Source organism: Bubalus bubalis, chromosome 15, assembly GCF_019923935.1.
Source record: "Bubalus bubalis isolate 160015118507 breed Murrah chromosome 15, NDDB_SH_1, whole genome shotgun sequence".
In the NCBI taxonomy this organism is placed as follows: Eukaryota; Metazoa; Chordata; class Mammalia; order Artiodactyla; family Bovidae; genus Bubalus; species Bubalus bubalis.
Genome location: NC_059171.1, coordinates 67,119,988 through 67,133,879, shown reverse-complemented (window position 1 = coordinate 67,133,879; position 13,892 = coordinate 67,119,988). Strand labels below are relative to the sequence as shown.

The following is a 13,892-nucleotide window of genomic DNA, read 5'->3' as shown; positions in this document are numbered from 1 at the left end:
GAATACAATAGAAAGGTATTAGGAAGCGAGGTTGACAGGTAGGCAGGAGCCAGCCTGTGCTGGGCGTTGCAGGACAGTCATCTTCATCTTAAAAGCCATGAAAACCTATTGCTGCTGCTGCTGCTAAGTCGCTTCAGTCGTGTCCGACTCTGTGCGACCCCATAGACGGCAGCCCACCAGGCTCTGCCATCCCTGGGATTCTCCAAGCAAGAAAACTGGAGTGGGTTGCCATTTCCTTCTCCAGTGCATGAAAGTGAAAAGGGAAAGTGAAGTCGTGGAAAGGCCTAAATAAGGTGGTAGTTTGCGTTTAAACAAACTTGACCTAAGGACTTTAAGGGATTTGAGTTCACAAAAGGAAATTCTGTGCTGGTTTTACTCCTTAAAAAGGCTCCATGGCATAATTGGGCTTCCTTGGTGGCTCAGATGGTAGAGAATCTGCCTGCAATACAGGAGACCTGGGTTCGATCCCTGGGTTATGAAGATCCCCTGGAGGAGGGCATGGCAATGCACTCAAGTATTCTTACCTGGAGAATCAGAGGGGCCTGATGGGCTACAGTCCATGGGGTTGCAAACAGTTAGACATGACTGAGTGACTAAGCACAGCACATGGGCATGATAAGAATGGCAGACACCTGGGGGTGTCCAGGTTCTACAGAAACTTTGGGGGTTTGGATCAGGTGGCCTCTGGAACTAGCCGCAGACCTTGAAGCTCATTCAGAACCAACACTCACTTTGCCTTAATTAGTCTGAGAGCCACCATCTGAGAGATGGTCTAGCTTTTTTACCCCCCAGTTTGTATAAAGTAGTGATGCTTAAGAGATGGCATCAGAATGATGTTGATTTTAGGTACCTATTTTTTAATAAACTGGGTTTGACTCAGGCTTTCTTAGTAAACTGCCTAAGCTGGATTTTCTCTTAAAATCAGTAAATCTCATCTGTCTCTTCAACAGATGTTCAAGCAAATGCTTTCAGAAAAGCAGGCCAAATGGGAGCATTACAAGAAGGAGGGCTCAGAGCGGATGACGGAGCTTGCTGATGTCTTTTCAGGAGTCAAACCCCTAACCAGAGTGGAGAAAAATGGTAATTGCTGGAGAGGAAACATCAGTGTATTTGAAATGTGTACACAGTTTATTAGAAACCAGCAGAGTAAAAAGTCATTATTGTGTTGTTACTGTGTGCTGGCATGTTGCTGATGAAGATCAGAAGTTTAGTTTTGGCTGCCCTAGCCTTGGGCTCCCTTGGGAAATCTCATATTCTCTCTCAACTTCAGGTTTCGAAATAAGAAGTTGGGGGCTAAATTGGGGCTTAGAGTCATAATCCTCCACCTACCACCACAGTATAAAAGCTAGTGCCTTTAGTGTGTCATTTTATGTGCATTGGGGGAGGTAATAACTTTCATCATCCTCTCAGAAGGATACTTCTCCCAAGAATATTAATAACCACTAAACAGATGATACCTAGGAGTCTTGTGTACCAGTCCTGTTTGCTTCTTCTTCACTGACGCACCTGCCATCTAGTGGCACAAGAGGGGACCTGCAGACTGTCTTTGCAGCCCCAGGGACTGTAGCCTGCCAGGCTCCTCGGTCCATGGGATTTTCCAGGAAAGAATACTGGAATGGGTTGCCATTTCCTACTCCAGGGGATCTTCCTGACTCAGGGATTGAACCTGTCTCCTGCATTGGCAGGTGGGTTCTTTACCATTGCGCCACCTGAGAAGCCCAACATAGCCACAGCTTAGGTTTAACTTTGACAATTTTCATCTTACTTTTTTAGGAAATTATACCTATAGAAATATTGTGGTATCACTTCAAACTTTTGTATAGATAGGATCCTTTCAAATTGCCCCTGAAAGAACCATTCTGAGTTTTAAGGTGACAAATTAAACTATTTTTTCTGAGGCTTGATATTTGTTTTAACTGTCAAATTTATTTCTGATAAAGTTAATTATACAGTAGAATTGGTTAATAGTATAGATTTTTATTAAAAAAATGTAACTCTGCTATTCATAGTCAGTATAAACTTGTGATTACTGTATTTGGCTCTTGTTGATTTATTTGATGCTGAATGGTCGATCCAAAATATATTTCCAAATTATGTTATTATTCCTACTGAAGCTTCCCTGGTGACTCAGATAGTAAAGAATCTGCCTGCAGTGCAGGAGACCTGGCTTCGATCCCTGGGTCAGGAAGATCCCAAGGAGCAGGAAATGGCAACTGACTCCAGTATTCTTCCCTGAAAAACTTTATGGACAGAGGAGCCTAGCAGGCTACAGTCCATGGGGTCACGAAGATTCAGCAACTGAATTCACACACGCACAGGTTGTTTCAAAGCAGTCTACAGGTCCTCTCTTGTGCCACTAGATGGCAGGTGTGTCAGTGAAGAACCAATCAGGATTGGAACACAAGACTTAGATCTCATCTGTGTTAGTGGTTATTAATTTTCTTGGGAGAAGTAGCCTTCTGAGAAGATCATGAAAGTTATTCCCTCCTATTGAAAAAAGTTGACCAGTTTTTGATGATATGATATAAATTGGCAACAGGTTTCACAGATCTTAAAACAAAGAACCTCCGGTACCAATCTAACCAGATAAGTCGTCTAAAATCAGGCACATTTATCTCTGTTCTAGTCTCTTTTAAATTCAGTTCAGTTCAGTCGTGTCCGACTCTTTGCAACCCCATGAATCGCAGCATGCCAGGCCTCCCTGTCCATCACCAACTCCCGGAGTTCACTGAGACTCACGTCCATCGAGTCAGTGATGCCATCCAGCCATTTCATCCTCTGTCATTCCCTTCTCTTCCTGCCCCCAATCCCTCCCAGCATCAGTCTTTTCCAATGAGTCAGCTCTTCGCATGAGGTAGCCAAAGTATTGGAGTTTCAGCTTTAGCATCAGTCCTTCCAAAGAACACCTAGGACTGATCTTTAGGATGGACTGGCTGGATCTCCTTGCAGTCCAAGGGACTCTCAACAGTCTTCTCCAACACCACAATTCAAAAGCATCAATTCTTCAGCACTCAGCTTTCTTCACAGTCCAACTCTCACATCCATACATGACCACTGGAAAAACCATAGCCTTGACTAGATGGACCTTTGTTGGCAAAGTAATGTCTCTGCTTTTGAATATGCTATCTAGGTTGGTCATAACTTTCCTTCCAAGGAGTAAGCGTCTTTTAATTTCATGGCTGCAGGTTCTTATAAATATAAGCATTGTTCCAAAGATCATTCAAAACAATATACTGTATTTTTTCTGGCTGTATAGCATATTTCAGCTTAGAAAGTACTTTCACAAATATTTCTTGTTTGATCCTTACAACCCTGTGAGATAAGCATCTTTATCCTTGTTTTATATATACAGAGACCAAAGCTTTAAAAAGTAATCACCAGCCAAAAGTAACAAAGGTATAAAGCCTAGATCTCAATCATCACCTCAGACTCCAAATTCTTTGTACTTTCTTCTATAGCATAGCTGTCCTTTGGTCCTACAAAAAAAAAAGTTTAAAATTGCAACTAGTTTTCTTCATGTCAGTTTTTTTTTATTAGACTGTAATTTCTTTACAATGTTGTGTTAGTTTATGCTATACAACAAAGTGAATCGGCTATATGTGTCCCTATATCCCCTCCCTCTGTGACCTCCCTCCCACCCTATGTCAATTCTTTTTTTTTTTTTTAATACTTTTATTTACTTATTTTTGACTATGCTGGGTCTTTGTTGCTGCACAGGCTTTCTAGTTTGGCAAGTGGAGGCTACTCTCCAGTAGCTGTGGCGCATGGGCTTAGTTGCTCAGTATGTGGGATCTTCCCGGATCATGGGTCAAACCCACGTCTCCAGGATTGGCAGGTGGATCCTTAACCACTGAGCAACCAGGGAACCCAGATGTCAGTTCTTAAAATAACTTAGATTATAGCTTTTAAGTGCTTTTATTAAAGTGAAATTATCCCATTGATGACACACAAAAAAACCTTTAGCTTTTTTAACTTGGTGAGGTGAGAAGAGCAAAGGCTTTGACTCTGAACAGTTTGCATACCCTGGCTCCTCCATTAAATGACTCTAAGCCACAGAGGCTCTTAGTATCTCCAGGTATCAGCATTCTTATCTGAGAAACGGCTTTTAATTCCACTCCATAGATTTTTGTAAAGGTAAGATGAAATGAAGCTTAAACCCTTCCCTGATACGCTGAGGGTCTCAGACCATGTTAACAGTACTCACCATCTCTGCCTTAAGAAATGCCAACTGGTTTGTGAGTACAAATGGCACCCCCTAATCCATGCAGACTCCCCACAGCTCACCACTCACACGTCACTCTCTTACACGTTGGTCCCACTTTGCCCTCCAAAATGTGCCATTGCCCTTTTGCCCCAAAGTTTCTGCTGTATCCGTCTCTTCATCTAGGGACTGTTAATCCCTCTCCCCGCTCTGCCCCTGCAGACCCTCACCCATCCTCCCAGCTCAGTGAAAATCTGCAGTTCCTCCCTGACTCCTCCCCTCCCCCACTGCCATCTTTGCACGCATCAGTTTACATGTACCCTTTCTGCCAGGTGTTATAAACTTTGTGTACCAAGTTTCATCACTTTTACTAGGTCACATGCCTCAGGCGTTTTTGTTGTTACAATTTGGAGAATTCCTGAGAACAATTGATAGATACATAGTAAAAGCTTTGTAAGAACTGGACTTGTAAAAGATGATTAAAGTCATAGCCACTGATACAGTTGTTCTGGGATTTCAGTAGTCTTTTCTTGTTTCTATATTAATAGAAAATCTTCAAGCTTGGTTCAGAGAGATTTCAAAACAAATATTATCACTAAATTATGATGATTCTACCGCTGCGGGCAGAAAAACTGTGCAGCTAATACAGGCTTTGGAAGAGGTAAGGAAAGTCTTTAAATGACAGTTCTTGGATCATGACCCATACTTTTGACCTACACAGCAGTCCTGGAAACATATTTAAGAGACTGTTTCATCAGAAGTAAAAGCAGTGTAAGTGAATATGTTCACTGTTGTATACAGTGCCCTAAAATTGGGAAAATAACTAAATGATAATAATAAAGAGAATGGTAATGAAATTTATGATATTTCAACTTGCAGAAACATGCATGTAATCTTAAAAAACTAATCATGAAGCCAATATAGAGACATTGGGAAAACTATGATAAGGAGGTAAAAGCAAAAGCAAATTTCCATTCTATGCACCATTTTTAGGTTTGTAAAAAATGTGTGCCTTGGGGGAAAACCTAGAAAAAGATACACAAAAATAAAAATAGTTGTATAATGATCATATGCTTAAAAATAATGTGTTTTCTTTTCTGGAAAAGAAAAGTTTTTTTTTATCTACTGAAAAATGATTCTCAAAAGAGGATCTTACCTCCATACTCTTAAAACTTGTATGTTTAACCAGGAAAATAACCAAAAGCATCAAAACAATAAGCATACACTCTATTATCTAAAAACAAAAATCATCCATCCTCACCTGGAACCCTGTCCAATTGATATGTATGCATTAATCCTTTTCTTATAAGCTCTTTCTTATTTTTGCAAGGGTTTTAGGATGGCCACTATTATGGCAGCACAGTATAATGCTCCATTGTTAGCATGCCAGTTTCCATAACCATTCCGGAACAATCGCTCACTTGTGCTGTTTCTATTTTGGTTGTTTTTGGATTTTCTAGTCGATAGTACAACTATAAACAACATCATAAATCTGGGGTGCTTTTTCTCTTTTGCATTATTTCTTTTGGCATGAAGCCCATGCCCATTGAATTATTTACTTTAAAATGTCAGAACACTGTGGAATCATTATTTGTTAAAGAGTTCATCAAAAGAACTTAAAAATGTACAAGTGCCCACTCCTTGGTTGTGGCATGACTTATTTTGTTTTTTAGCAAGCCAGCAAATCTGTGGAATTAGAATTTTCCAATATATGTTTATTGATATTGAAGTGGAAAATGGGAGTATTTGCTTATTATGTTATATATGTATGGAATAAGAAATAGTGGAACATTTTCTAATTCTAGAAATATATGCATTGTTTTCTGACTTGGCTTGTACATTTCTGAAATTATATTTTGAAATTAAAATTTTGCCAAGAAAGTTAAGTAGTGTGCTTTATTTGAAGTGTTTTCAAAGAAAAATGAACACCATGCAGGCCGTTCAGAATTTTAAAACCCAGTGTGTTTATGTACCCCAGGTTCAAGAATTTCACCAGCTCGAATCAAATCTGCAAGTGTGTCAGTTTCTTGCTGATACTCGCAAGTTTCTCCACCAAATGATCCGAACCATAAACATCAAAGAGGAGGTCCTGATCACAATGCAGATCATTGGGGACCTTTCTTTTGCTTGGCAGTTAATTGACAGGTAATGTGGACAACCTACATTAGTCCTTGATGGAAGCCACTGTGAACATCATCTTACCACTGATGTCTTTTTGCAGCTTCACGTCTATCATGCAGGAGAGCATAAGGGTGAACCCATCCATGGTCACTAAACTCAGAGCTACATTCCTCAAGGTAAGCAAGTAACAGTAAGATCACATTTGCAGTTTCTGAGCAAGCGTTGACCTTCATTTATACCTCATTCATTAATTCAGTCCAGGATCTCATCCTTTTAGAAAGTTGGACAATTTTAAGTATTTTTATAGACTGAAAACTTTTAGCAAATTTTCAAGAGAGTATAGTTGGCAAAAGATGTGAGAAATAAAGTTTAAATTCAAAATAGATGTTGGGATGTCTTACAAAAATTGTTTTTAATGAAGAAATTGATTTTTTATGTTTTACCAAGATACTAAAAATGTACATTCTTTATTCCCTAGACATGAATAAAATCCTTTTACTTATTCACTTAAAAAAATTCTTGTTGAGCTTCTGCTATATTCTAGGATGTCCTCTAAAGATTAGGGAAGGGGACTTCCTTGGTGATTCAGTGGTTAAGACTCCAAGCTTCCAATGCTGGAGACATGGGTTCAATCCCTGGTCAGGGAACTAAGATCTCACATGCCACATGGTTCAGCCAAGAAATAAAATTAAAAAATAAGAAGGTTACGTAATAATGGTGAACAAAACAGGCATGGATTGACCCTTCTCTCAAGGTAATTTCATTTAGTGGTGAATGAAAAAATAATTTACTCAGTGTCTTCTGATGAAATTACCTGTGAAGATGTGCCACAACCCAGATTGCCGGGCCCCACCCCGGAGCTTCTGATGAAGTAAACCTATGTGGGGCTCGAGAATCAGCGTCTCTAACAAGATCTCAGGTCCAGTGACCACAACTTGAGAGCCACTGCCGTGGCAGACACCTGTCATTTTACATTATATCCTTGTCAGAAACTGAACTGATGAAGTTCAGTCATTGTGGCTCTTTTGAGCAAAGCCTAGGAGCTTCGTTGTATGTTACTCCTTCTAGAAAGAGAGATTTCTAGGACTTTTTGAAACAGAGAAACAGTGGTGTCTTATTTTCCTTCCAGCTTGCCTCTGCCCTTGACCTGCCCCTTCTCCGTATTAATCAAGCAAATAGCCCTGACCTTCTCAGCGTGTCTCAATATTATTCTGGTGAATTGGTGTCCTACGTGAGAAAGGTAAGAAATGCATCAAGGTGATACTTATTTTAATGGCAAACTAACTGCTATTTTAAATACAAATGATGTGCTTGGGGCCCTGTTATTCCTTTCCCTCACTCCTTTTTTTTTGTTGTTGTTGTTGTTGAAGTGTACTTAATTTATGATGTATTAGCTTCAAGTGTGCAGCAAAGTGATTCAGTTATATATATATATAGGTTATTACAAGACCACGCTCTGTAGTAGGTCCTTGTTCATCTGTTGTATACATAGTAGTTGTATATACTTTTCCTTAATTCTTAATTTGATTCCTAAAATTGTCAATACCTGAAAATAAATTTATTCTTACTGGTGCTGTGGGTGTGCAGATACGTTTTTACTTTCTTTTTTTTTTTTTGGTCAAATATATATATATTTTAAATTTATTTATTTTAATTAGAGGCTAATTACTTTACAATATTGTATTGGTTTTGCCATACATCAACATGAACCCGCCACAGGTGTACATGTGTTCCCCATCCTGAACCCCCCTCCCACCTCCCTCCCCATACCATCCCTCTGGGTCATCCCAGTGCACCAGCCCCAAGCATCCTATATCCTGCATCAAACCTGGACTGGCGATTCATTTCTTATATGATACTATACATGTTTCAATGCCATTTTCCCAAATCATCCACCCCTCCCTCTCCCACAGAGTCCAAAAGTCTGTTCTATACATCTGTGTCTCTTTTGCTTATTTTTTAAATGCTGATGGTATTAACCCCCATTTTATAGGTGTAGAGATTGGTAGCTTCTTCAAAGTCACGGTTGGTAACTGTCACTAATTGGAACTTAAAGTTTTCAGGAGAATTTTGGTCCTTGCTTCAATAACTTACGGTGTGACTTAGAGCCACAAGGCCTGGCTTAAATTGTCCTGTGTCACGTACTAGCTGAGAGCTCTACAGCCATGTTACTTAACATCTCTGAATCTCAGCTTTTGAAAAATGTATAATGTGGGAGTGATACATCTTTTACAGCATTTCTAGGAGAATTAGCTTAATCTCCTGTGAGCAATTCGTGTTTGAAGGAACGTAGCCCTGTGCCCGGGAGCAGTTACTAAAAGAATGCTTGTGAGAGCCCCCCCAGCCCTTTCCTGCAGATGAAGGGCTTTTTTTTTTTTCTTTTTCTTAATAAATGGACACCCTTTTTACTGTTGTCCTAGCATCTATCAAACTAAGAGAGAGAAAATAGGAGGTTCACTTGTTTTTCTTCTTTTCCCTTTCACTAAAGGTGTTGCAGATTATTCCAGAAAGCATGTTTACTTCCCTTCTAAAGATCATAAAGCTTCAGACCCACGATATCATTGAAGTGCCCACCCGACTGGACAAAGACAAGCTGAGGGACTACGCTCAGCTCGGCCCACGATATGAGGTGGTGTGTCCCTTTAACATCTGCCTTTTGATGTTTAACCCCCAAAACCATGAAATAGCACAACTCTGTGTCACCTGCCGTATCCTCAAGACCCCCGGATCAGTTCTGATTTATTTTTCTACACGCTCAGTGGTAACCAGGTTTTGTTATTTTAGTGCAATCTTACCTTCATTCTGTACAATGTCCTGGTATCATTCCAGGCTTCACCTGCCTGAATGTTCTCAGAGGGAGTGGAACTCAGTTGGTCACTTTTCTTTTGAACCATCTTGGTTCATGACTCAGTGGTTCAAAATAATCCATATTCCATGAATAAAGTAATCCATATTCCATAAGCCACTTCAGATAGGCAGATATTTAAGGCCATTCCACAATTAAGCAGTCTCAGAAGTAGTTCTCCCCAAATGCCTCTGCTTTTCTTTCTCCCTGAACTTAGAGACCTGAAAAGTAAAATCAAGTAAAATTTGAAAATGTGATAACCAGCATCAATTTCACAACCTTAGACACAACTCCAGAAGTTTCATTAGGCATTGAGATCATCAAGCTCAGAATTTCCACATTGATTCTAACTCAAGAATATAGCCTTGGTCAACCTTTTCAGTGTCTCCCAGCATTGTTTGAAAAGAATGTGGACTGCAGTAAAAGGGAGATTACCTTTTCAGTATCTCCAGGAGCCTTTTGATTTTGGAAGGTATCATCTATATCACTGAGTCCTGCTTTCATCTAATGTGTGAAATACTGAGGCCCAAAGAAGGGCAAATGATCGATCAAAGGGTAAAGAAAGGTTGAACATCTTCTGACTCAGTCTCCCGGTAGATCTGACAGTGGTCAACACCACAGAGCCTCATTTCTGACCAGGACATGTACACGCAGGTGCCTTCAAGCTACATGCTTGTTCTCTTGGCTTTGCCCTTTCAGAACTATTACCAATTATTTTAGCTTCCCATAGAAGAGATGGGTCTTTTATGAGAAGTGCTTCATTAACCTCTTTTTCTTTGTTGAAGGTTGCCAAGCTTACTCATGCTATTTCCATTTTTACTGAAGGCATCTTAATGATGAAGACAACTTTAGTTGGCATCATCAAGGTAATGGTCTTAATGCTAGTCTCTGTGGCCTCATAGTAAGCCTCTCTGTCATTTGGATTTTTGTGGAATTTATCCTGTGGGGGTAGTGTCATCATCTTATGCCCCTCACTATTTCACATGCAGCGTATGATTTTCATTTTAGTCACTTATGAACAGAGAAAGAGAAACCATTATTATCCTCATTTTTCATAACACCCAGGAATTCCTAAACACTAAAAAAAAAATTTTATTGAATTTTTGTAATAACAAAACAATAATTCAATTCCCTTAGGCAAAGAAGCTTGCTTACTTGGTCACTTACTGTCTCTTTCCACCTTGCCTGCAACCTTTCTTTCTCTTGATGTTTTTGTACCGCACCCCAGGTGCAGAGAGCTGAGATCATCATGGTAAACCTCTGACCACAGGCCATTGCCATTACCAGTACATGCACGCTCCTCTCTTATTTTTTTCTTTCTCTTCTCCTAATACCCACCCCCAGACCCCATAGCACCCACTCGGTTTGATTTCTGTCCATAAATATGCAAGTCTCCTTATTTTCAGCAACTAATAGTATTTTATATGTGCACATTTTTTATTTCTCTAAATCATATTCTGCTCCGAAGCCTCATTCTTTTTCTAACATTTCTCACTAGTTATTGCTTTCAGGATTTATTTATGTTGTAGTGAGGTGGTTTGTTACTTCTTACTGCTGCAGAGAATTCCACATTTTACTTAGCTGTTCCCCAGGGCACCGATGCTGCTCATTTTCATACCTGTGCTTCCTGTTATCATCAGCAATGTCTAGACGAGCATCTCTGAACATGTCCCCACGTAGGCCTGTGCAAGAATTGCACTGAAGTCTGCCTGCCCAGGAGTGGGTCGGCATCTTAGGGCACATTTGTACTTAATTTGTCTCAGTACAGCCAGATTGCCTCCTCACATGACTTGTTTCCTGTGTATCTACCCCCATTTTGGCCAACACTAGCCATGATCCGCTTCCTAATTTTTGTTCTCCAAACGGGTCTAAAGTGGTATATCGTTGCTGTTTTATTATAATTTGTAATCCTAAGATGACTCTGATGCACCCACTCAGTTTGTGGTGCTCTTATATATTTTTCCATTTATCTGACATCAGTAGAATCTTAACATTTCCAATTTTCTAAAGAATTTTCATTGAATTGCTGGATATAACGTTTGTGTTAATGAAATCCAAGAAAATATAGGAAATGAACCTAAATAGAAACAGAACTTTACTATGTTGTTTCTAGAAATGTAGTAAAGAAATACCATTCTAGCCCTGTAGTATTAACAGACTCTATTAAACTTGCTTTAGGCCTGATACCAGTTTAAGTCAGTTGATATTCAGAAAGTACACAGACAAGTTATCACTTCTCACTCATCTTTATGTGATGATACATCTAGGACCAGATTAGTCTTAAATGCAAAGTGACTAGTTGGATGTAATAAAACCTAGTAATTAGCAATAATTATCAAAGGAAAGACTGCCTAAGAAAAATGTAAATCTCTTACCAGAATCTTTCACTTAATAAGCGCAAGTATGTTAGTGTTAGTTGCTCAGTCATGTCAGACTCTTTGCAGCCCTATGGACTGTAGTCCGCCAGGTTCCTCTGTCCATGGGATTTCCCAGGTAAGAATACTGGAGTGGGTTGCCGTTCCTCAAGGGTCGAACCCAGGTCTCCCGCATTACAGGCAGATTCTTTATCATCTGAGTCACCAGGGAAGCACCAATAAGTGCAAAGGGAATGTCATCTTGACATCCTTTAAGCTTACATTGTCTCTGCCAGTTTAACAACTCAGGGCTTTATGTGGGATCCCATGGCCTTCACTAATCTGTAATCTTTGAAAGCTATGGATCTATTTCAAACCCTTTCAAAGAGTTTTAATTCAGTTAATATGAGTTAAAACAAGTGAGATACACACAGATACACATATAATGTCCATTGTTAGATGTAGCCAAAGTAATAGAAATAGCCTAAGCATTTTATGAGTGAAAGAATGGCTGAATATATCATGATGCAGTCACACTGTGGATTACTTTCCTGTCATTCAAAAATAACTTACCACCAGGAAATTTCCAAAATGTAAAGTGGAAAGGCAATTGCAGAACAACATGTAGTATATATATGTTCATATTGGATTAACGAAAAATTTCATTCAGAGTTTTCATAACCTCTTAAGAATAAATCCTAGGACTAGATTGGTCCAGATGAACTTTTTGGCCAACCCAATATTTTGATCGCATTTAGACTTTTTTTTTCTTGGAGGATAATTGCTTTACAATATTGTGTTGGTTTCTGCCATACATCAACATGAATCAGTCACAGGTATACATCTATCCCCTCCCTTCTGAACCCCCTTCCCATCTCCCAACCCCTTAGAGCCACAGGTTGAGCTCCCGGTGTCACACAGCTAATTCCCTCTTGCTGTTTTATGTATAGTAAGATATATGTTTCCAGACTGTTCTCTCCATTCATCCCACTTCTCCTTCCTGCACTGTGTCCCCATGTCTGCTCTCCACGTCTGCCTCTCCATAGCTACCCTGAAGGTCTGTAGACTGTACAGCCACCGTGGAGAACACAGTGGAGATTCCGTAAAACGCTAGACATAGAACTAACACGTGACCATTTAGATTTCTTAATGAATATATTTGAGAACAAATACACATCTAAATTAATAGAGGAGGGTCTGGGGGACCCATGTGAAAACTGTTAACTGCTGTTAACCACAGGAGGTAGACAGAACTGCAAGGAAGGAGCTGTGTGACAGGGTCTTTCCCTTCCCCATGAGCACTCCGCAGGTTGGTTGGTGGAAGTCTGGGGAGAATGGGAAGGGCCCTTTAAGACCATGAGATTCATGAAAACATTGAACTCTTTTTCATGAAATCTGTTTTTATGAGGGTTGTTTCTTTGGAAATTTCATTTTATCTGCTTGAATTTGTTTTCATTGACTGTATTTGTTTATAATTTACCCTTTTCTTGTGAAATACAACACAGATGCCTAAAGCTATAGAAGCAATTGTGTAGCTTGATAGGTTAGTGTGAGATAAAGACCACTCACTCTCACCACCTCTCAAGCCCAGAGATACAGTTCAGCCAGCTCCCACCCCAGAATCCTCCTTGTGGGCCCTGACCTAATCCCAGTCTCTCTGTTTGTAGTTTTATTACCCAGAAGTAAATCTCTAGACACTTTAGTTCAGATTTGCCCATTTTTAAAAAATGTATATCTTTTAAGACTGATTTACTCCTCAGATTCCCCCTTCATTCCTTTCTTTCCTTACAGTTTGTCTGTTGAAGAACTCAAGGTCTTGACCTGTTGTTTCTCCTCAGTCTGGCTTTCGATGACTGCCTGATCACAGTGTAGTCCGACAAGTTCCTCTGGCTTCTGTATTTTCAGGAACTTTTTCACTGCAGTTATCTTCCTTAAAGTTTAAATATCATCAAATCCAGATGGAACCCATCAATAGTCTTTATGACTTTTTAAAATAATAAGTCTTGACAAATTAAAAGAAACATGTCTTAGAGAATTCAAAGGACTGTATTAAAACTATTTCATGTTTTATAGATTTGACAGACTTTTAGGGAATAACAAAAGCTTTCTCATTATAGAAAAAAAGAATCAGCAAAATAAGCTATAGAGTTAAAAAGCAGGTTTCTTTCCTATTTTATCTCCCTAATTACAAACAGCATCCTGAGAATGCTGAAAGAAGAAAGAATTGTTGAATCTGTCAACCCCAAGCTTGACTTTGCCCGTATGATTATAGATGCCCTTAGATAACTTCCAGATGAGAGATGTGCACTGAATTCCAGTGCAGGCCCTTCAGTCCACTACCTCCTCCCGGTGATGAGAAAAGGCACTTTTA

The 13,892-nt window shown here is 39.6% G+C and overlaps 1 protein-coding gene across 3 annotated transcripts in view; it reads left to right on the top strand.

Annotated features, from left to right (window-relative positions):
- Positions 1-13,892, top strand: part of WASHC5 (WASH complex subunit 5) — a 55,025-nt gene that overhangs the window by 22,665 nt on the left and 18,468 nt on the right. For all 3 annotated transcript variants that reach the window (XM_025265480.3, XM_006077311.4, XM_044928821.2), the window contains exons 11-17: positions 951-1,080; positions 4,750-4,862; positions 6,180-6,346; positions 6,423-6,498; positions 7,452-7,562; positions 8,811-8,951; positions 9,953-10,033. In XM_025265480.3, coding sequence (XP_025121265.1) covers positions 951-1,080; positions 4,750-4,862; positions 6,180-6,346; positions 6,423-6,498; positions 7,452-7,562; positions 8,811-8,951; positions 9,953-10,033 — 819 coding nt within the window. The remainder of the gene's footprint in view (positions 1-950; positions 1,081-4,749; positions 4,863-6,179; positions 6,347-6,422; positions 6,499-7,451; positions 7,563-8,810; positions 8,952-9,952; positions 10,034-13,892) is intronic.